The sequence below is a fragment of the Petaurus breviceps genome, unplaced genomic scaffold (genome assembly GCF_028583685.1).
Source record: "Petaurus breviceps papuanus isolate PSGF00001 unplaced genomic scaffold, PetGlider_PUasm1.0 90895, whole genome shotgun sequence".
Taxonomy (NCBI): Eukaryota; Metazoa; Chordata; class Mammalia; order Diprotodontia; family Petauridae; genus Petaurus; species Petaurus breviceps.
Window position 1 is genome coordinate 32318243 of NW_027187372.1, and position 22500 is coordinate 32340742.

General features: G+C 41.7%; 1 protein-coding gene across 5 annotated transcripts in view; it reads right to left on the reverse strand.

Annotated features, from left to right (window-relative positions):
* Positions 1-2734: 2734 nt before the first annotated feature.
* RAB7B (RAB7B, member RAS oncogene family) overlaps positions 2735-22500 on the reverse strand; it is a 31216-nt gene continuing 11450 nt past the window's right edge. For 2 of the 5 annotated variants that reach the window (XM_069074704.1, XM_069074702.1), the window contains 5 exons: positions 17777-17845; positions 15492-15618; positions 14201-14416; positions 8775-8900; positions 2735-5082 (listed from right to left, as the gene is read on the reverse strand). In XM_069074704.1, coding sequence (XP_068930805.1) covers positions 5002-5082; positions 8775-8900; positions 14201-14416; positions 15492-15618; positions 17777-17829 — 603 coding nt within the window. In that variant the 5' untranslated portion in view covers positions 17830-17845 and the 3' untranslated portion in view covers positions 2735-5001. Of the gene's footprint in view, positions 5083-8774; positions 8901-14200; positions 14417-15491; positions 15619-17776; positions 17846-18406; positions 18582-22500 lie in introns of all 5 variants that reach the window. The other 3 variants (XR_011165752.1, XM_069074703.1, XM_069074705.1) reach the window with 3 other exon arrangements.

A 22500-nucleotide genomic window follows, 5' to 3' on the forward strand; every position in this document is an offset into this window, starting at 1 on the left:
CTTGTTTCTCTCTGTAATGTTAATGGGATATAAGATCTTCCCTGCCAATTAATAGGCCTCAGGTGGAGCCTGTTAAAGGAAGCTTGCTTAGGGGAGGCTTGCTTGTAGGAAGGCTTTCACACCTTTTGCTGATTTCTAATTTGGCACTGAGTCAAGAGGGTTGTGATGCCCTCTGGCTCTACAAAGGGTATATATACTCTGAGGTTAGCATTTTGCTTTGACACTCACTCATTGGAAGAGTGTTCTTGTTATTTGACCAGAGGAAATTCTGGGTAGCCTTAAGGAGTAAACAACCCCCCCCGCCCCTTGGCTTTGAAAAAAACCACAAGTTAGTGCTTCTCTCTCTGGTAACTATGTACCTATGTAATGGTCAGACAGTTGGATCTATCTGTTGATTTGTGATAATTTCTCAGATAGAAGACCTGTCTGTTGGTCTTTATTTCTCTGCTTATATTTTCTCTATTTTCTTTGTTTGGATTTTCTCTGAAGTTCAGGGTGCTGATTTTTCCCCTGAACTAATGAATGTAATTAAAAGAGAATGTTGACGCCTTAAACAGCTATCTTTCCTAATAAAGCAGATCTAAGAACCTGTGCTAGCAGCCATCCTGGGGATGCCAGTGTGGTTGCCGCTACACTATTCCAACCTTTTCTTCCTCAGGTTTAGAGATAGGGTTGACATACAAGGCACTTGACACCCACACCAGCAGACTAGACCCTGAGGGACTGGGGGTTATCTAGATCAGAATTCTGACTTGGGTATGGGACAATGAATTGCTTAGGCTGGCTGAGGCCTTAAAAGCTGAATCTGTCCCTTTGTCTTTAGACTGAATCCCACTTAAAAATAGCTTGTAGATAGATGAAAATCTGTCCTGAGCTTAAAAACATTGGTGTTTCTAGGGTGCGCTACCACAATGAGGTCTGGGTGCCCTGATGACACCATATTGTCTGTCTCTAGGGTTAGGAATCAGGAAATGCTGAGATGGTACATTTCAGAGAAGCAGTATTAGACTGGATCTGACCACAGGCCTCAAAATCACCTTCACTATTTCTGATGTATGATGTGCGTGTGGGCACAGGAGCAATATGAGCCATGAATCTGGAGTGACACCCAACTGCCTCTTCTCTCCCATCTCCTCATCCCAGCTTGACATAGGGAGGTCATCCTGGGCCATAGGGAGGCCCCTTCTCCTAACCAAACCTTTTACTAGTCTCTTCTCAAATATATTCCACTAGCTCACATCAAACTCTCCAGTCACACCAGGTCCTTCTCTCCTCCACATCCCACTATGCCCTCTCCATGCCTTTAAATGATGGCTAACTGCTGTCTGCATGCATAAATTGCTTGTACACCAGCATCCTTCCTACTTCTTGGCATCCCAGAGTGCTCCTGGAAGAGATGCCCTAGCAATCAACTATTCCCCTATCAGCTGGTTCCATAGGTGGTTGGTAATGAGAATTCTCTCTCTACCATTCTTGGCAACATCTGGACTACTCCCAACCCAAACTTCTGATACTGGGAAACCTGGAAGAAAGAAGTGCTACTGACCTCTTGTGGCCAATTGTCCATATATTGTCTTCTTCCTCCCTACAGGGCATTTCAACCCACCCCCCCACTCTATCTCTCTCAGCCCTATTTGACTCCATGTGACATAGTATTGTTCTCTCCCCAAGGCAGGGCATCTCATGGAGGACTTTTAATGTCACCCCTGAATACAGCTTCTATTTGTGTACTCTACAAGATGAGGAAATTGAGAGAATTGAAGGGATTAGGACAGCAAGTGATTAATTGTGGGAAATAAGATAGATCTTATGACTCAATTCAGGAGCTAGCTCAGTTCCCTTTCTATTCAGTTATGGGTCTGGTCCAATTTCTGTCTTGAGAGAAAATGTTATTCAACTGTGGTGATTGAGAGAAAACCTTATTATATTGTTTGAACCTAGCCCTGCATGGCTGGGAAACTGGACCACCTCTATGTGCTGTTTAGAGACCCTTAACCAGGGATCTAGATTATGCTGACCAGAAACCCAGTAAGATCCAAAGATTGATACAAGCAGTTTTCTCACAATTGTACATCTCAAGCAACCCATGTGTCTTACCTAAAAACTGACTCCATACTGATGAATCCATATTGCTTCCATGTTCTTTTGATTGTTTACAGTACTTTGGGGAGTGGGATACCTCCTTTTCTGATTTCAGGGAATTGCATCTTTCATTCTCCCCTTCCCAACTTGGAAAGTCCCTAGTCTTTCATCCAAGTAGAAATCAGAAATCACCTTGCTAACAATGGTCCATACAATCAAAGCTATGGTTTTTCCAGTAGCAATGTATGGGTGTGAGAGTTGGGCTATAAGGAAAGTTGAGTGCCGTAGAATTGACGCTTTTGAATTGTGGTGCTGGAGAAGACTTTTAAGAATCTCTGGACAGCGAAGAGAACAAATCAGTCAATACTTAAAGAAATTAATTCAGGCTATTCACTGGAAGGTCAATTACTAAAGCTGAAGCTTAAACACTTTGGCCACATAACGAGAAGATGGGACTCATTGGAAAAGACCCTGCTGTTGGGAAAGATTGAAGGCAAAAGGAGAAGCGGCTAGCAGAGGATGAGATGAATAACATCATAGAAACAATGAACGTGAGCTTGGACAGACTTCAGGAGATAGTGGAGGATAGAAGGGCCTGGTATGCTGTGGGGTCCTTTAAAGGTAAGTATGATTCAACAACTGAACAACAATGTTCTATTTTTTCCTTTTAATTGATTGTTCTTATTGGATTTATTGTTTTAATGTATAAAAAAACACAGTCTTCCCCTGTGTTTGGGGTCTGGGCCTACATTGAGGAAGTCTGTTCTCACTCTGTTAGGCATTTGGCATGCATTACTTAATAAATTGATATGCTTGGAAGATTGAACATTTGTTTTCCTCAGTCATTTCATCTTTCACCTACCACAGAGATAACAATGGAGTAAGCAGAAGGGAAAGCAAGGAGCCTCTCTTGTCCTTTCTACCCTCTTCCCCCTTGACTGATGGTGGCCCTCAGCTCTGGGGAGAAACTTAGCATCACAGATTGAAAGCTGAAAGGGATCCTGAAGGTCATTTAAGCCAACTCTTTACACTTGGGGAGATTAAAGCCTGAATAGGTAAAATGATTGCCTAATGCACATAGGTAGTAAGTGGCAGAGCCAGGATTAAATCCAGATCCTTTGACTCCAAATCTGACATTCTTTCTGAAGCGCCACCCTAGGAGAGAGAAATGTGTGCCTTGGACTGGCGTGGGGAACACAAGCGGAACCAAAATTTTCCCCCTCAACCAGAGACCCCTGCTTCAAACCACCAGTCCCATGGGATGCAGTGCTGGTTTTCACCTCTTTGCTCTGTCTCTGGGCTGGCACCTTTAGAACCTTATCAAGGTAAACACATCATAATGCTCATTTGTAGAGAGTATTAAAGCTTTCAAAGCATGTTGTCTCATTTGAGCCTGACCATAATTTTTTCAGGGCAAATAGATCGCCCTCATTTTGTAGAAGAGAAAATTGAGGTTCATAGAGGCTGGTTTGGTAACTGGCCCAGTTCAGACCATGACTAAAGTTTCCCAACATTCTAATCCATGGCTCTTTGGTACTTTCCATAACAAGACTGTGTTTCTCAGAAGGCAGCTGGCTCAATCCCAAAGGCCTTTGCTTGGCATTGAGGTGTGGCTCATACAGCCAGACTAAGGTTGTCATTCTCTCATTTTCTCTCTGTCTCTCTCCTTCTCCTTCCCTCTCTCTCCCTCTCCCTTTTGCCCCTCCCTCTGTCTCTCCCTCCCTCTCTTTCTCTCAATCTCTCTCTCCCCATTCTGATTTAAGGATATTAAATCTAACAAAGAAATATTTGTTGAACTGGGCTGTCCATACCCAGGGCCAGGTGACTAAGTATGGGGTGGAAGATGGGGAGGGTAGGTTCCTAATGGGGATAATTGTAGGGCATCATTTTTTTTGGGGGGGGGAGGAGGTCATAGGATCATAGATTCAGAGCTGGTAAGGACTTTTAGAGGTCATTGAGTCCATCTCTCCCATTTTAAGGAAACTGAGACCAGGAGTAAATGACTTTCCCAGAGTCATACAGGATTTGAACCTATATCTTCCTGACTCAAATTCCAGTTCTTCAACCACAATTCCATACTTCCACAGAGTTCTCCACAGGAATTTGACAGAAGGAAAGATTTGGGATGGAGAAAGGCACTGAACTGGAAATCTTACAGACTTGGTTTCTAGTTTTAGCCAAATGCAATTATAGGCAAGCACTTCCCTTGCTTATCTTGGTTTCCTTATGGAGGATTTGAAATAACAAAGAACAGGGGTAGCTAGATGGTGCAGTGAATAGAGCATGGCCCTGGAGCCAGGAGGACCTGAGTTCAAATTTGGTCCCAGACACTTAACACTTACCAGCTGTGTGACCTTGGGCAAGTCACTTAACTCCAATTGCCCTGCCTTCCCCCCTCCAAAAAGCAAAACAAACAAACAAACAAAAAATCAACAAGAAACAGTGAAGAGTCAGAGGACCTGAATTAAAATCTTACCTTTGATGCTTACTACCTATGTGACATTAGCTAAGTCACTTAACCCCTTTAAATAAATCCTCAATTTCCCTATTTGTAAAATGAGAGGGCCAGATTACAAGGCTGCCAAATCCTACTTGAACTCTAGATCTATGACACCAAGGGCCTCTTCCAGCTCGAGAACTTCATGATTGCAAAAATCATTCATCCCTTTGCTGTCTTACAGCAAGAAGAAATGTTTATCATGGGTCCACCAACATCCTCTATTTTTCTCCTGCTCTCAGTCAGTGGCCATGCATTGCTTGTGTCCTTACGGCTCATCAAGAGCCTCCTTGTGTCACAAGGTCCCAGCAGCCTGGGACAGAGGTTACAGAATATAGAGGCAGAGGACTCCCAGTCTTCAACCCAGTCCCAGTTCTGAATAGTCAGCAGCCCCCTTCCTAGAGTGGCCTCTGTTTCCAACATCAGCAGCATTTATTCCTTGGTTGGTCCGCTGATGAAAGCTTGATAGAATCAGTCAAGTAGTTCTCAAAAATCCCACGATGCTGTAGGAAGAAAGGAGAAAACAGAAATCACATCCAGAGAGGAACGGGTCGTCTTCTGTCTAATGTCCAATGGAGGTTGGGATTTTTCCTTCCATTGTACTGATGAAGAAACTGAGAACCAGGGCAACTTATCCTGCCTGGATCAATGAGAAGCTGAGTTAGAAACTCAGATTGCTTGACTGGACCCAGCTAGTCTAGAGTTGACATCCTATGCATGGTGGCCTGGGAAATTACATTGGTGTAGGCAGAGAGGTAGTCTTACATTTTTGCTAGACACTCCCAACTGGAGGATCAAAGAGTTCCAGGCTCCCTGGATTGGGGTGAGATGGAGAAAGCTCTCATATAAGCTCTACCTTCTCCTGTCCCCTTCCTTCAAATCCATGTTTCCCAAATCATCACTTCTCACAATCTGTAACAAAATGGATTCTTTGAGTAGGAACTGGATGTTGGATGGAATGGTTTTTTTTTTTTGCCTTTTGGAGGGCAGTTGGGGTTAAGTAACTTGCCCGAGGTTACACGGCTAGTTTTTTTGTGTGGGTGTTAAGTGTCTGAGGTCAGAACCGAACTTGGGTCCTCCTGACTCTGAGGCCGGTGCTCTTACTCACTGTGCCACCTAGCCGCCCCTGGAATGTTCTTTTTTAAAGTTATTTTTAAAAGTTTTTGAACCTAATAATTATGAACATAAGTATTTCAATATATATAGCATCCCACCCCATCTGCTGCCCCAACTCAATATTCCTACTTGTATTTGTAGTTTAGGAACTACTGCACCCACTGGTGCCTTTCTCATCACATATACAAAGAAGAGAAAGAAAGGTACGTGTAACAAATTCTATACCTGCATTTTTTTTAAAGTATGTATTTGTTCTTTGTAACATTATAAATTACAGAGAAAGCCCCTATCTCCTTGAGGAATGGAAGTTCCTCACTGGGAACTTCCATGAAAACACAGGTCTGGTTTAAATGAATCAATGAAACCATCAATGAAATCATAGTCTGGGTTTTTAAAAATTAAAATTTAACAAGGCAGTAACAAAACTGCCCTGATGGTCTGGGCTCCTTTCTGAATTCCACCCCCATTATGTTTTGTTGAAGTATTCGTCACAGGATCAACAATATGAAAGAGGAAGCTAGGTGATAGCGTGCTGGACTTGGAGTCAGGAAGACCTGAATTCAAATTTAGCCTCAGACAGTAGTTGTGTGACCTGGACAGGTCACTTCATCTCTGTCTGCCTTAGTTTCCTCATTTATAGAATGGGGACAATAATAGAACTGACCTTGCAGGACTGTTGTGAGGATAAGCTGAGATATTATTTGTAAAGTACTTTTCAAACTTTAGAGCTCTATAAAAATACTAGCAATTGGAAGTTTTTGAGAAGTCATCTTATTCCAACTTGTTTCTGGCTGATGGGAAACACTTGAGTTAAAGCAATAATTTTCTATCTAGCATTTACAGATCATTTTAAGGTCTGAAAAGCACTTTATACATTTTAATTCATGTGAACCCCACAACAACACTGGGTGGTAGGTGCTGTTATAATAACAGAATTTACTGTGACTTGCCTGGGGGGGGTCACACCTAGTAAGTATCTGAGACAGAACTTTAACTCAGTTCTTAGGTGGCAAAGTAGATTGTGTTGTGGGCCTGGAGTCAGGAAGACCTGTGGTCAAACTTGACCTCAGAACTGGATGTTCCTGGGTAGGTCACCTAACTTCTGTTTGCCTCAGTTTCCTCACCTGTAAAATGGAGATGATAGTTACACTTACATCTAAGGGTAGTTTATTAATTGTATGACCTTGGGCAGATCACTGTAATGTTAATGGGATATAAGATCTTCCCCAACCATTAACAGGCCTCATGTAGAGTCCATTAAGGGAAGCTTGCTTAGGGGAGGCTTGCTCTAGGAAGGCTTTCACACCTTTTACTCATTTCTAATTAGGCACTGAGTCATAAGGGTTGTGATGCCGTCTGGCTCTACAAATCGCATATATATTCTGAGTTGGTATTTTGCTTTGGGAGCTCACTTATAAGAAGGATCTTGTGATTCCCTGGTCGAGTATGTTCAGAGCTCCCTGACTGCTCAGATGTAAAGGCTCTCTTGATCCAGGGATGTATATAAAGTGTATAGTTGATTCAGGCAGTCAGAGCCCTGTCTGTTGGTCTTTATTTCTCTGCTTATTTTTTCTCTGTTTGTATTTTCTCTGAAGTTCAGGGTGCTGACTTTTCCCCTGAACTAGTAAAAGTAATTTAAAAAGATTGTTGGACACTTGAACAACTATCTTTCCTAGTAAAGCAGATCTAAGAACCTGTGCTAGCAGCCGTCCTGGGTATGCCAGTGTGGTCGCCATTGCAATCACCTAACTTCTGTTTGCCTTAGTTTCCTCATCTGTAAAATGGAGATGATAGTTGCATCCCAGGCTGTAGGGTTGTTATGAAGATCAAATGAGATAATAATTGTAAATCATTTAGCACATGGAATATAGTACATTTGTTATTATTGCTGTTATTATTGGTCCAGCTTTCTAGCCACCATACCCCCTAATAACCTAGAGTTGTATGGGGCAGCTCCCAGTTTTGAGTAGAGTATGGAAAGAAAGATAGTTTGCTAATGATTTGACCAAGGATATGGGTGAGATACTGAAAACTTACCAATAATCATGGGGCTTGCTGATACTAAGCCTGGGACAGTAGTAAGAACTCTAGCCAGAGTACCACAGTTTGATGAATTCATAAAAAGTCATGGTGTAATCCTTTCGCAGAATTTTTTTTTTTTTGTGAAAAAAAAAAATAGATGATGTTGAATCTTTGTAAGGTTAGTTTGGAGGAGGAATAAATAGGGTATGGGGGAATATCCAGAGCTTTTTTAGCCCAGCACCTGGCATATAGTAAGTTCTTAAGAGATTGACTAAATGCTTTTTATACCAGTATGTCCCTAGGATTTGTTGTTCAGTCGTGACCCTATCTGTGGCTTTCTTGACAAAGAGACTGGAGTAATTTACCATTTCCTTTTCCAACTCATTTTATAGATGAGGAAACTGAGGTTAACAGGGTTAAGTGACTTGCCCAGGGTCACACAATTAGTACGTGTCTGAGGCCAGATTTGAACTTAGGAAGATGAGTTTAGCTGCCCTGGTGGGATTTTAGTTGGGACTTAAAAGAAGCCAGGAGAAAGATGAGGAAGAAGAACACTCCAGGTATGGGAGACAGACAGTGAAAATGACCAGAGTTTGGGTATGGAGTAGTTGTTCAAGGAACACTAGGGAGACCCATGTCACTGGATTCCACAGGAGGAGGAGAGTGTTTAGACATAAGAAGACTAGAAAGGTAGAGGGAATTTGCAAAGCTCCGTACAAATATTGCCTTGTTTTATCCTTATAACATCCCTGGGAGGTCGGTGCTGATTATCTTCATTTTAAAGATGAGAAAATTGAGGCAGATGGAATTTTAAGTGAGCCAGATTCACCTGAGATCTTCCAGACTCCAGATCCAACACTCTTCTGTCTACTTCACTGCCTCAGGAAACTGAGACCCAGGAGACTGTGTCTTGTCCAAACTGACCCAAGCAATAAGAAGTGTCCGAGGGGACATCTGACTTTAGAGTCAGTGCCCCGTCCATTGTACCAGCCTGCTGTTCCCAAGAGGCCCAGGGGGAGTTGACCCAGGCTGGACACTGACCACCCCAACCACTCACCCGAGTCAGAGCTTGTCTGGCCAGCAGTTCAAATGCTTGCTCCACATTGATGTCATTTTTAGCACTAACTTCAAAGTAGGGTATGTCCTTCTCTTTGCACCAGTCTAGGGCTTTCTCCTGGGACACCTGCATAAGGGGACAAGGATGGACACAATCCTCAGAGACATTGAAGCTTCTCCTAGCACAGACTCCTTCCACAGCCTCTGTTCTCCCTCCCCTGGAACAATGATAATCATAGTTCACATTTCCATAGGGCGTTGAGGCTTACCAAGAGCTTAGCAAGCAGGAAGTATAGCAATGATTATCCTCATCTGATTGGAAAGGAAAGTGGGACTCGGAGAGGTTAAATGATTTTGTTCAGTAGCTGTCAAGAGTTGAGATTCAAACTGTTTATAGAAATAAGGACAGACTCAAATAAATTGGAAAAAATTAATTGCTCAGGGGGTAGGATGAATCAATATAATAAAAATGGCAATGTTACTTGAAATATTTTATTTATTCACTGTCATAGTAGTCAAACTATTGAATGATTACTTTGTAGATCTAGAAAAAAACAGCAACAAAATTCATATAGAGAAAGAAAAAGACCAAGAATCTCAAGGGAAACAATGAAAGAAAAAAGTAGGAATGAAGGGAGCTTAGCAGCACCAGACCTCAAAGGAGTAATTCTCAAAACAATTTGATATTAGATAAGAAAAAGAGAGATTAATCAATGGAACAACATACATAAGCAAATGTGGATGGTACTCTAGCATTCAATAAACAGGAAACCTTCAGTTGCTGGGATAAGGAATCACTGTTGGATTAAAAACTTCTGGGAATATTATACAACAGTATGGAAGAAATTACATGTAGACCAACACTTCACATTTTATATCAAGATAAATTCCAAATGGATATGTGACAGATATAAAAGTTCACTTCATAAACTAATTAGAGAAACATAGAAAAAAATTACCTATCATATCTATGGAAAGAAGAAAAGTTCATGACCAAATAAGGGATAGAGAGGATCACAGAGGATAAAACAGATCATTTTAATGACATAAAATTTAAAAGTTTTTGCATAAATAAATTCACAGATTTAAGATTAAAAGGGAAACAATTAACTGGGGGGAAAATTTTTGTAGCAAATTTCTCTGATGAAGGTCTCATTTCCAAAATATTTAAAGAAGTGAGTCAAATGTACAAGAATAAGGGCATTTCCCCAATTCATATATAGTGTAAAGATATGAGCAGAAAGTTCTCAAGGGAAAAAACCCAGGCTATCTATAGCCATATGAAAAAACTGCTCCAAATCCCTCTTAATTAGAGAAATGCAAATTAAAGCAGTTCTGAGATTCCATCTCATACTCATCAGATTGGCAAAGATGATAAAAAAAAAGGAGGATAGTAAATGGTAAAGGGGTTGTGGGGAAAACACATTATTGCACTGTTGGTGGAGCTGTGAATGGGTCCAACCATTCTGGAAAGCAGTTTGGAAACATATACAAAAGGTTATTAAACAGTATGTGGCTAAATCTATGCCCAAAAGAGATAAAAGAAATAGAAAACATTCTATATGTGCACAAATATTTATAGCAGTCCTTTTTAGTAAGCCTAGTAACTAAAGGGATGGTCATCAAATGAAGACTAAATAAATTGTAGGATATGAATGTGATAGAATACTATGGTGTTTGTTATAAGATATGAGGAAATAGATGAAAAAAGGACATGGAAAGCCTTAGGTGAACTGATAAAGAGTGAAGTAATTACAACCAGAAGAACAATTTATAATATAACATCAACGTTATTAAAAAAAAACTTTGAAGATTTTTATAAACTGATGAAGAATAAAATGAGCAGAACCAGGAGAAAAAAAAATAATACTGTTAAGACAAACAACTTTCAAAGCTATAAAAAAAGTTTGATCAATAAAATGACCATCCATGATTTAAAAAGACTGATGATAAAACATGCTATGTACCTCCTGATGGAGGGATAGAGGATTTAGGGTACAGAATGGGGGAAAAAATATATATACATATATATACACACACTGTGTGTGTGTGTACTGTCAATGAGGGAACTGTTTTGCTTGACTATGCATATTTGTTACAAGAAATTTGTTTTTCTCTCTCTCTTTTTCAATGGGCTTGAGAAGGGAGAAAAAATAGATTTTTGGTAGTTTAAAAAAACCTTAAAAATAGAGGTGGGGGATACAGGTATGGAATGTTGCATACATTTTCAGATGAGGGTTAGTTTTGCTTAATTGTTTTTCTTTGTTATAACAGAGCTCTCATTTGTTACAAGAGAGTGGGAGTAATCTGGAAATGTTTGTAATGTAAAATCAAAGCACATTGATTAAACTTTTAAAAATCTCCCAATTCTAAATCCCATACTCTTATCACTACCTTCAGTTTTTCTAACTTAATTGAAGTCAGGAAGGAGAAGGGAGGTAAAGAAGAGTTGAATAACCTCTAAAGAGCCCTGCAAATAAAAACCTCCAGAAAGCCATGTTACTGGGCATGCAGTCTCAACTTTACCTTTTTTTTAAAAAAAGAATTTTTTAAAAAGGATTTTTATTGGTATTTTTAATTTTTACATTACCTAGATTTCCTTCTGTCTCCCTCTCCTTCCCCTCACCCAGAAAGCCATCTCTTATAACAAATTTTTTTTAAAAAGAGGAAAAAGAGAAAAAATTTCAACAAAACCAGTCTACACAACAAACAAATCCAAAATTATATGCAGTGTTCTATAGCCTTATATTCCCATGTCTGTAGAAGAACCAGGATGGATGTATTTTCATAGATCTTCCTTGGAACTAAGTTTGGTCTTAATGATTTTGCAACCTCAATTTTGATTGTTTTGTGGTTGTGGTTCTTTCCTTTTACACCGTTGAAGTAACATATATATTGTGTTTTTGCCTCAGTTCACTTCACTTTGCATCAGTTCATATAAGTCTTCCCATGCTTCTCTGTATTCATCATGTTTATCATATCTTGCAACACAATAATTATTCCATTACATTCCCATACCATGATTTGTTCAGCCATTCCCCAAAAGGCTTTGTTTCCAGTTCTTTGATACTGTGCAAAGTGCTGCTATCAATATTATGGTGTATAAAGTGCCTTTCATTTTGTCAATGACCTCTTTGGGGCAAAAGTCTTAAATCTACTAGTTCATATTTTTTTCTACCATGGTCCAGCAAAAGTTGAGCGAACTATGTGGGTCCCCTGAAGGCACATATCTGACTGTCTTGGGTGAAATTCCATTATGATGGTGGTGGTAGCAGTGGCAGCAGTGGGGGTGGCATGTGTGTGTGTGTGTGTGTGTGTGTGTTTGCCTGCACGCACACCTGAGTTGGTACCTAGCTCTGCCTCTTTCCTGTCCTTCTCCCAATCAATTCCCAGGAAAGAATATAGCCTCTAATAGTTAGTGATGGTAGAATCTTAGGACCCCTGTCGGGGAGAGTGATAAGGAGGATATCTCTGCAGGGGGACCTGGGAAAGTGGAAAGAGATCTAGATTTGGAGTCAGAGGAACTGGGATCAAACCCTAGTTCTGGCAATTGCTATGTCACCAAAGGCAAATCATTTGGCCTTTCTGAGCTACCTTATAGTTCCATGGGGATGGGGATATTCGCACTAGATCCCTCACAGGGTTCTTATAGGGAAAGTTGTTTCAGGCTTATGCCTGAAAGCTGGGAGGAAATCTGAGTGCTTGTTCCTTCTGGCCAGAATCCTAGCAGCCCAGCCCTCCCCACGCCATCCCAGTATGTGTCTGGGAGTCAGATCCCTTTCCTATGGAAAGGAAGCAACAGGGGCCCGAGGACCTGGGGAATTGCCCTGCCTGTCATGGGGTAGCCTTTCTTTCCCTTACAATGGTTCCTCCTTCAGATTCATGCTTGCTGAAGATAACCAGGTAGGTGCTGATCTGGATGCTGGCCGCATTTTTAGTTATGCCCTGTGACAATTGGGAGGACTGTGTTGCCTCCTCTCCCTAAGGATATTGACTGCTTTATTTTGCACAGGTTCCTGGGGGGCAGGTCTTGTCAGTGATCAAAGGTGCCATCACAGTTCCCCTTCTCTCCTGACTCCAGGGCTCTGGAGGGGCAGCATGGTCCAAATCCCCTCCTCTTGGGCTCTCTGCCCTCCCTCACAATGTCTTCATTGTTAATCGGAGCCCAAGATGGACAACTTGCAGACACAAGCCCAGTGGGTGGGGACTTGTGGACAGATAGTCAGTCTCTGCCCCATACTTTAGGACCCACAGGGAGCTGAAATGCATAGTTTTCCTACCTTCTCTTCTCCCTCCTACACTACCCTACTTTCCATACCTCCCATCGCAGGGTCATCTCCATAATCAGTTTTCAGTCCTTGTCTCTCTGTTTCTGTTTCTGTGTGTGTCTCTCTTTCTCTCTCTGTCTCCTGTCAACCTCTCTGTATCTCTCTCTCTCTGTATCTCTCTCTCTCTCTCTCTCTCTCTCTCTCTCTCTCTCTCTCTCTCTCTCTCTCTCTCTCTCTCTCTCTCTCACTCCCTCACTCACTCTGTGTCTCTGTCTGTCTGTCTTCCTCTTTTCTTTGTCTCCCGTCAGCCTCTTGGACTCTGTCTGTCTCTCTCTGTTTCTCTGTCTATGTTTCTCTCTGTCTGTCTCTCTTTGTCTCCTGTCAGTCTCTTGGTTTCTGTCAGTCTCTCTCTGTGTCTCTTTCTTTATCTCCTGTCAGTCTCTATTTCTCTGTCTCTGTCTGTGTCTCAGTCTCTCTCTTTCTCTCTGTCTGTCTCTGTCTCTCTGTCTCCCATCAGCTTCTTGGTCTCAGTCTCTCTCTCTCTGGGTGCTGGTGAATTCCACTTGCACTGTGACTCAGGCAGCTCCTCATTTTCATCTCCTGGTACTTCTGTCCCTGGGGGTTGGGCAGCCAGCTCTGGGGTGAGGGAGTCATATCCTACAGTTCCTTCTCTTGTGGCCTGCTTGGACTACTCACTGTCCCTCTTCCACATCCTGTGCTTTTCCACCTTGGTTCACCCTGCTCCCTACTGAGTCCCTGCCCATCCTTTAAACCCAATTTAAGTATCACTTCCTATATGAAGCCTTTCCTTCCTCCTAAGTTTGTAATGATTATTCTCCCCTCAGATCTCACAAAACATTTTGCTTAATACATTTATGTATTCTTTTGTATCATAGCTTAATATATTCTATATTATTTTGTCTTCAATTCTATATTATTTTGTACTCAATACAGTATCTTCATGCAATGAATAAATTAAACTATTGAATTCAATGACCAAAGATTTTTGCTGGGGGACTATTGCTTGCTCTCTGGTTATGGAGTAGAATGGCTCCCTTGGGCCCTCACCACAACATGTGGGAAAGTATATAAAGAAAAGGCTTGGGAGTGAGGTGCTAGCATCTGCCCACTACCCAGCTGAGCCCAGTCTATCCCTTACCTCCCGATCATCCAGGTCAATCTTGTTCCCCAGTACCACCATGGGGAAAACTTGCTCTGTGGGCACTGCTTTTTGGAGAATGTCCCCCCTCCAGATGTCCAGGGCATGGAAGGAGTCTCGGTCAGTGACATCAAAGGCCAGGATGCAGCCATCTGAACCCTTGTAGAAGGTGGATACCATGGAGCGGAACCGCTCCTGACCTCCTGTGTCCCATATCTGGAAAGGAAAACCCCACCATGAACTTCAAAGAAGCAACTTGAAGAAGGTTAAAATGTCAGCTTTCAGCAAAATTTTCCTTTCTCTCTCTGGCCGTTAGATTGTAAACTACTTGAGGGCGGGGACTGCCTTTTGCCTTTTTTAGCATCCCTGGTGCTTGGCACAGTGTCTGGCACATGATAGGAGCTAAATAAATATTGATTGATTGATTGATTGACTGGTTGGTCAAGGGGCCAACACTTTGATTTGGTCTCAAGTCGTCCCTTGCACTTTTCTGACTTGGAATGTTACAATATCTTTGCATCGTACATTTAACTTTTTGAAAGCACTTTCATATTCATTATGTCATTTTCTCTTCACAGATTGCTTGTCAGGTAGGTAGGGCAGAGATTATAATCCCACTTGACAGATGAGGAAATTTAGGTGCACTGAGGTCAAATAACCTGCCTAGCATTCGAAGTTAATTTAAAATTCAAATTCCAGAGACGTTTACAAAGTACCTAGGAACATTGGATCATGGGACCATAAGTCTAAGCTGTAAAGGGCCTAGGGCAGTTAGGTGGCTCAGTGGAAAGAGCTCCAGGACTGAAGGCAGGAAGACTCATTTTCCTGAGTTCAAACCCAGGCTCAGACACTTACTAGCTGTGTGACCCTGGGCAAGTCACTTAACCCTATTTGCCTGTAAAATGAGCTAGAGAAGGAAATGACAAACTGCTCCAGTGTCTTTGACAAGAAAACCCCAAATGGGGTCATGAAGAATAGGACATAACTGAAAACAGCTGAACAACAACAAGGGACATCCAGTTCAACAATTTCATGAGGAGCTAAGGTCCTTCTACTGTATTTAACATAAATACAACAGTCTCTATGCTCAAGGACTGCCAGAAGCAATGGCAGGATGATCAGTCAAGCTAGTGCCAGAACCCAAACTTACTGATTTATAATCAGGGCTTTTTCCCCTTTAGATTCTCTTCTACTCTTGCATATGGCTGATGAGCTGAATCTGAGTCAGCCTAAGGGACCTGGGAGGATTTGTATCTGTCTGAACACAGTGGGGAGGATTGACCCTGCTCACCTGTAACTTCAAGGTTGTGTTGTCTACCATGATGATTTTGGAGAGGATGCTGGCCCCCAGGGTGGTCTGATAATCCTCGTAGAAAGTCTTGTGTACATACTGATTCAGGAGGGAGGTCTTTCCCACTCTGAGGGGACACACACACACACACACATACACACACACACACACACGTGCGCGTGTCTTAAAATCTTTTCATGATTCTCAAGGCTCGGTCTTATTATTTTATACTTTGGCCAGTCCCCAGAGTTCTTAGTCCTGCACATTGCCTGTGAAGGACACCTTACAATGGCCTGGATACAGTTTCTCAGAGCTGGAAATCTTTTGGGAACAGCTCCCGGAAGAGGGACTAGTCAAGATGGTGGGTGGAGGAGAGTTCTTCAAGGTATTTGGTAAAGAGAATGTTTCAGATCCAGTTAAAGTTTGGGAGGGAGGCAGCTACGTTAGGTCACTACCATCATCATCTTTTTCATCACTCATTAAAGTAGTACAGTCTAATGCAAATCACTTCAACTCTGTGCATGAATCTTCTCATCTGTCAAGTGGGGATAATAATACCTGCCCCACCTAGTAGCAGTTTGAGTAAGTATCAAACAATTTATTAGATGTGTCAGAGGCCACAGGATTCAGGGCTGGAAGGGACTTGAGAAATTACCTAATTCAGACAAGGAAAATGACGTAGAGAGGGGGAATGACTTGCCCAAGCAAGTTAGTGAGTTGGTAACTGAATTGGGAGTTGAATTCAGGTTTTCTGATTTAAAAAGTTCATGCTTTGAAAGTATTATACAAAGGTAAGGTGATAGTACTATCAAAATCATTATTATTAACAATAGTCAATGAGAGGCAGAATGGGGTAGTAGATACTATTATTTACTTTCATCGAGGAAGACCTGAGTTCAAATCTTGACTCTGATACTTACTAGTTATGTGACCATTGGTAATATGTGACTAAGTAAATAACTTAGCCTCACTCTATTCTTCTTGGGGAGATATTCACAACATCTCTCACAAACATCCCCTTCTCTACATTAAAAGGGACAACACCCTACTTCAAACCCTCATTTCTTGGACTACTGCAGTAACCTCCTAACTACCTCTAGCCTCACTTTTCTATCACTCAGCCTTCACTCAGTTGACAATTGCTATTCCTAAAGCCCAGGTATGACTGTGTCGCTCACCTGCTGAGAAAACTCCAGTGGTTTCTTGTTTCCTCTAGGTAAAAATTCAGACTTCTCTGCATGGCTTAAAAACTTCTTTGCAATATGGCGATCTACAGCCACTCTCTATCATGTACTGTATGTCCTAGATTAATGGCTCTACTTTCTATTCTCTACATACAACATTCCATCATCATCTATATGCTTTTGTCTGGGCTGTCCCCTGTGCCCAGAAAGCACTCTCTCCTCACTTCTGCCTCACAGAATCCCCAGCTTCCTTCAAAACTCAGTTCAAGGAAACCTTTCCTGATACTCCCAGTTATAAGGGCTCTCTCCTGGAAATTACTTTGTACCTTGGTGAGTATTTCAATTTATTTATTTGTGTATGTTACTCCTTCCAAAAGAATATAAGTTTCTTGGGGTCAGAGATGGTTTAATTTTGTCTTTATATTGCCATTGCCTTACATATAGTAGGCATTTAATAAATGCTTATTGAGTGAAGGAATGGAGTTTCCACACCAGTTGTACCTACACTGAAGAAATTATAGATTCTTGATATATAAATGTAATGATATTGATATACTATGCTACATACTGAGGATTCAAAGGTAAAAAACAGTGGAGTCCTTGTTCTCAAGGAGATTACAATTGTGTGTATGTGAATTGCTCACAAGTTATCCATAGTAATAGCCTTATATTATCACAGCACTTTTAATGTTTTAGAAGCATTTCACACCTATCTTCACATCTGATCCTAAAAACCACCCTCTAAGGTAAATGAATCAGGTATTATCTCCATTTGACAGATGGAAAAACCAAGGCACAGAGCAGTTAAATGACTAAGGTTACCTTGTTAACTGGAAGAAGAATCTAGAGCAGAGCCCAGGTCTCTTGACTGCTAGCCTCAACGCCCTGCTTCCTATTACACATATTAGAGGTATGGCCATGGGAAAGACATTTCATTTGGCAAGGCTCCCTCCCTAGTGTAACCCCCACCCCCCAAGCTCAGGGACTCCCGGAAGGTAGAGCTAGGTGGAAGGCATCTCATTATCCTTGGGGCAAGGGACCCCCCAGTCAGGCTCCAATCATTCTGGGACTGGATATAGCATAGGGCAGGCTTCATCTTACCCTAGGGCTCCAATAATGATGAGCTTCAGGTCTACCTTTCTCCTTGGGTCCATGGAGGAACCAGAGAACCTTCGGGAAGAGAAAAATAAGTCACATCCTGGTTCCAGTGTCCACTGTAGTTCTCCTTACCCAGACCCATTAACTTCTGACTAGTAGTTCCTTGGTTTGAGGTGGCCTGGAACAACTTGCTCTTGGCCCAGAACTCAGGTTGGCTTGTTTGCCTCTCAGAGAAAAGAAAGCCTCTGACCCAACATGGTCCCCTTTTACACTTTTTAAACTGGAGGGGGACTCTGGAATATTCCTATCTCTTGGTCTCTTGGTCCAACAAACTGGGCTTACTAAGGTGACCCTGTGACATCTAGAAGGGTAAGGCTAGGACTAAACACTGAAGGACTCCTGACAGCCAGGGTTAGAGCAAATCAGGAGTAGAATAAGGGTATGATACACAGGACCAGTGATTAGTTCTGCCTTGAATGTTTTGGGAATGGTGATAGAAGTTACATAGTGTTTTGTTCATTCAATGAGAAATGCCCCCTTCTTCCTTTGTGTGCATTATTGCTGCTTTTTACAAAATGGAAAGGTTATTTCAAAGCCTATTGTTTGTTTCCAACCCCAAACCCACTCACATACCATCTCCCAGGGCCCTCCCTTCTTTCATTCCCAGGGAGCTCAATGGAATCTGGGCTTCATACATATAGGCCTCAATGGCTTTTCACCACTGCTATTGCTTGGAGTGGAGTATGTAGCCAGGAGCCCTTGAGATCTTTTAGCATTTTGTCTTCTGGTCATTTTACATATGGAGACACTGAGGCACAGAGAGATATAAAGACCAACATTATACACATCTGTATGGAAAATCAGCATGGAGGAGTGGGTTTACATCTAGCTTCTGAAACTTACTGTGTGCTCTTGGAGGAGATCACTTCACCTTTGTGAGTTTTAGTTGAACTCATCTGTAAAATGGGGATAATATGCCTCTAGGACCTCCCTGACAAGGTAATCGTAAGGACTGAAGACTAGTAACTGAAATTTGTATAGCATTTAAAGATGTGCAAAACCTGTTATATAAATAATCAAATGGAAACTTTAAAGCAGTTCCATATAAATGTCAGTTATTATGTTATAATTATTATAGTCCAATAATGGCTAAAAGAGAACTCAAGAAGTCATTGCATCTATCCCCCTGCCCTGAGTTATGCTGAAACCTTCTAGGCAGCTGAAATATCTAATATTTTGAAGACTAGACAGGGAATTCTGAGTAGCAGAGCCTTCCACTGTCACTATCCTTAAAGGAGCAACCCCTGTGACAATTGGTCTACCAACCTAGCTCCCACCAAAGCCAACATCTGACCAAGTACCATGATGGGTAGGGGAACTCAGGAGCATCCCATCTCATAATCCCCCAGGCCACTGGTCCTGCTTCCAGCACAGTCACTGAAGTGATTATTCAGGGTAACAACTCCTGTGGAGAAGGGCTAGCCATTCTCACCAAATGCCTATTAACTGCCACTCACCCACTAGGGTAGGAAAGCCAGTCTAATTGCAGCAGCAGGGTATCCCTAAGGGAGGGGACAGAAGGTGGTATGTGTAGGCAAGTCATAAAGACCACCATCTCCTGTTAGACCTGAATGAACCCTGAACTGAAGAGCCCTGAGAATAGCAGACTCCACCCAAAGTCACAGACCCTTCTTCCAGTCTCACTCTCACAACCATCAGCTAGGACTCAAGCCCTGTGGAGATGTAGCCTGGCAATTGCTTTTGTAGATCCTATAGCCCCTGACTCCTTAGTATGCACAGATTCTGAAGATTTAATCAATCAATAAACTTTTATTCAGCACCTAATATGTGCCTGGTACTGTTCTAAGCTCTGGGGACACCAAAAGAGGCAAAGGGCAGTCCCTGCCCTCAAGAAGCTCATAATCTAATGACCTGGAAAAGAAATTTCTGGCTACCAGAGTCCTTGGCACTGTCAAATGGTTCAACATCAGAAATATAGTTTTATTGATGAAAATAACATTAAAGACACATTACCATCTTCTTTGCCATTGTAACCCAAGGACCATGAGGGCTTTCCATCCTACTTGTAGCTGACACCTCCTTTACATGTTGTCTCTCCTTGTTAGGATGTGAGCTCCTTGAAAACAGGGACTGTTTTTTCTATTTTTATCCCCCAGTACTTAACACAGTGCTTTGAACATAGTAAATGCTTAATAAATGCCTTGCCATTCATTCATTCATTCATTCATTCACTTATCATGAATTAGAAGGTATGAGTGGGATCCAGAGCTATGATCTCATCCCTCCCTTGAACTGATAATCCAGCAGTCAAATTCCAGTGCCAAGATGGTGGAGTAAAGAAGGAACCCTCTGAAGCCCTCCCAAATACCCCTCCAAACAACTAAAAAACTGTGCAGAATTGATCTAAAAGCAGGGAAGCAGCTTACCAGCCCAGAAGGAAAGGTCTGTTTCACTTGGGTGGGAGAGAAGTGAGGTCCCAGAGCAGCAGCCAGCCTCACAACAAGGGACCTGCAGCAAGGCTCCAAGCCTGGGGTGATCCACTAGTGAGGCCCCACCCCCTGCAAACCAGCAGCCCCCTAGGCAAGTGTGCAGTCTGTGTAGCACAACAAGGCCCCACTCCAGCGAGGCCTTAACCCCACTGCTGATCAGTACTGAAGACCCACCTAGGAGGCTGGCCAACAGCAAGACCCTGCCCCTAGGGTCTACCAGCAGAGAGGCCCTGTTTCCATTGCAACCCAGCAGAAAGGCCCCCACCCCTGGAGTAGGCCAGCAGCTAAACCTCACACTCAGGGGAAGCCAGCAGGGAGGCTCCACTCACCAATACAAGCCAGGAGGGAAGCCTACCCTCCAGAGGAAGCAAGCAGCTAAGCTCTGAAGCCTAGTGAAAGCCAATAGTAAGACCCAAAGCACCAGCACACAAAGCTTGGGACAGCGTAGGACCAGAGCTCAACTCTCACCTAAAAACACCAAGTCACACAAAAGGCAGAAAAATGAAACAAAACCAAAAAAGAGCTCCACTATAGAAAGTTACTATGGTGATGAGGAAGATCAAGGCATAAAATTATAAGAGGACAATAGTGTCAAAGCGGATACATGTGAAGCCTCAGAGAAAAATGTAATTTGGTCTCAGACCAAAAAGGAATTCCTGGAAGAGTTGAAAAACTATTTTTAAAAAGTAAATTCGATAAGTAGAAGAAAAATTGGGAAAAGAAATCAGAGTAATGCAAGAGAATCATGAAAAAGGAGTCAATAGCATGGGAAAACATATACAAAAATTTACCAAGGAAAATAACTCCCTAAAAAACAGAATTGGCCAAATGGAAAAGGAAGTACAAAAGCTCACTGAAGAAAATACATCCTTAAAAATTAGAAATGAACAAGTGGAAACTAATGATTCTATGAGACACCAAGATATGATAAAAACAAAAGTAAAAAAGAAGAGGAAGAAGAAAATGTGAAATTTCTTGTTGGAAAAACAAGTGACCTAGAAAATAGTTCCAGGAGAAAAAATAAAAGAATTATTGGATTACCTTAAAGTTATGATAAAAAAATTAAAAAGCCTGGACAATATCTTTTAAGAAATGATTGAAGAAAACTGCCATAACATACTTGAACCAGAGGGCAAATAAAAATCAAAAGAATCCATCAATCACTGTCTAAAAGAGATCCCAAAATAAAAACTTCCTGGAATATCATAGCCAAATTCCAGAACTCACAGATCAAGGAGAAGATAGTGCAAGCAACCAAAAAGAAACAATTCAAATATTACTAAACTATAGTCAGGGTTACATAGGATTTGGCAGTTTCCACATTAAGGAACCAGAGGACTTGGAATATGACATATCAGAAGGCAAATGAGTTAGGATTACAACCAAGAATCACTTACTTACCCAGAAAAACTAAATATACTCTTTTTTTTACCTTTGTTTTTGGAGGGCAATTGGGGTTAAGTGACTTGCCCAAGGTCACACAAGCTAGTTTTTTGTGTGTGTTAAGTGTCTGAGGCCGGATTTGAACTCAGGTCCTCCTGACTCCAGGGCCGGTGCTCTATTCACTGCACCATCTAGCCACCCCTAAATATAGTCTTTCAGGGAAAAAAAATGAACATTTAACAAAATAGAGGATTTTCAAGAACTTCTAATTAAAAGACTAGAACTGAATAAAAAATTTGACCTCCAAATACAAGACTCAACAGAAATATAAAAAGATAGAAAAGAAACAAGAAAGAGAAAACATAAGAAATTCAATAAGGTTAAACTGTTTATATTTCTATATGGCAAGATAATATTTGTAAATCTTAATAACCTTATAACTATAAGAGCAATTAGGAACATAAGTAGACAGAGGGTATGCATATAAGGTGACTTTGATGCCCAAAAAACAAAATAAAGGCTTGAGAAAGAAAATTGCACTGGAAGAAAAAGGAAGGGGGAGATTGAATGGAGTAAATTATCCCCCATGAAAGAGCCATGAAAGAACTATTGTAATGTAGGGAAGATGGGGTGGGGTGGGGTGGTTGGCAGGCAAAGCTTGAACCTTACTCTCATCAAAATTGGCTCAAAGACAGAATAACATACACACTCAATTGGATACAGAAATCTATCTTACCCTGTAAGAAGCAAAGAGACAGGAATAATAGAAGGGGCAGAGGGGACTGATAAAAGGGAGGGTATATTGGGGAAGACAGTGATCAGAAGTAAAACACT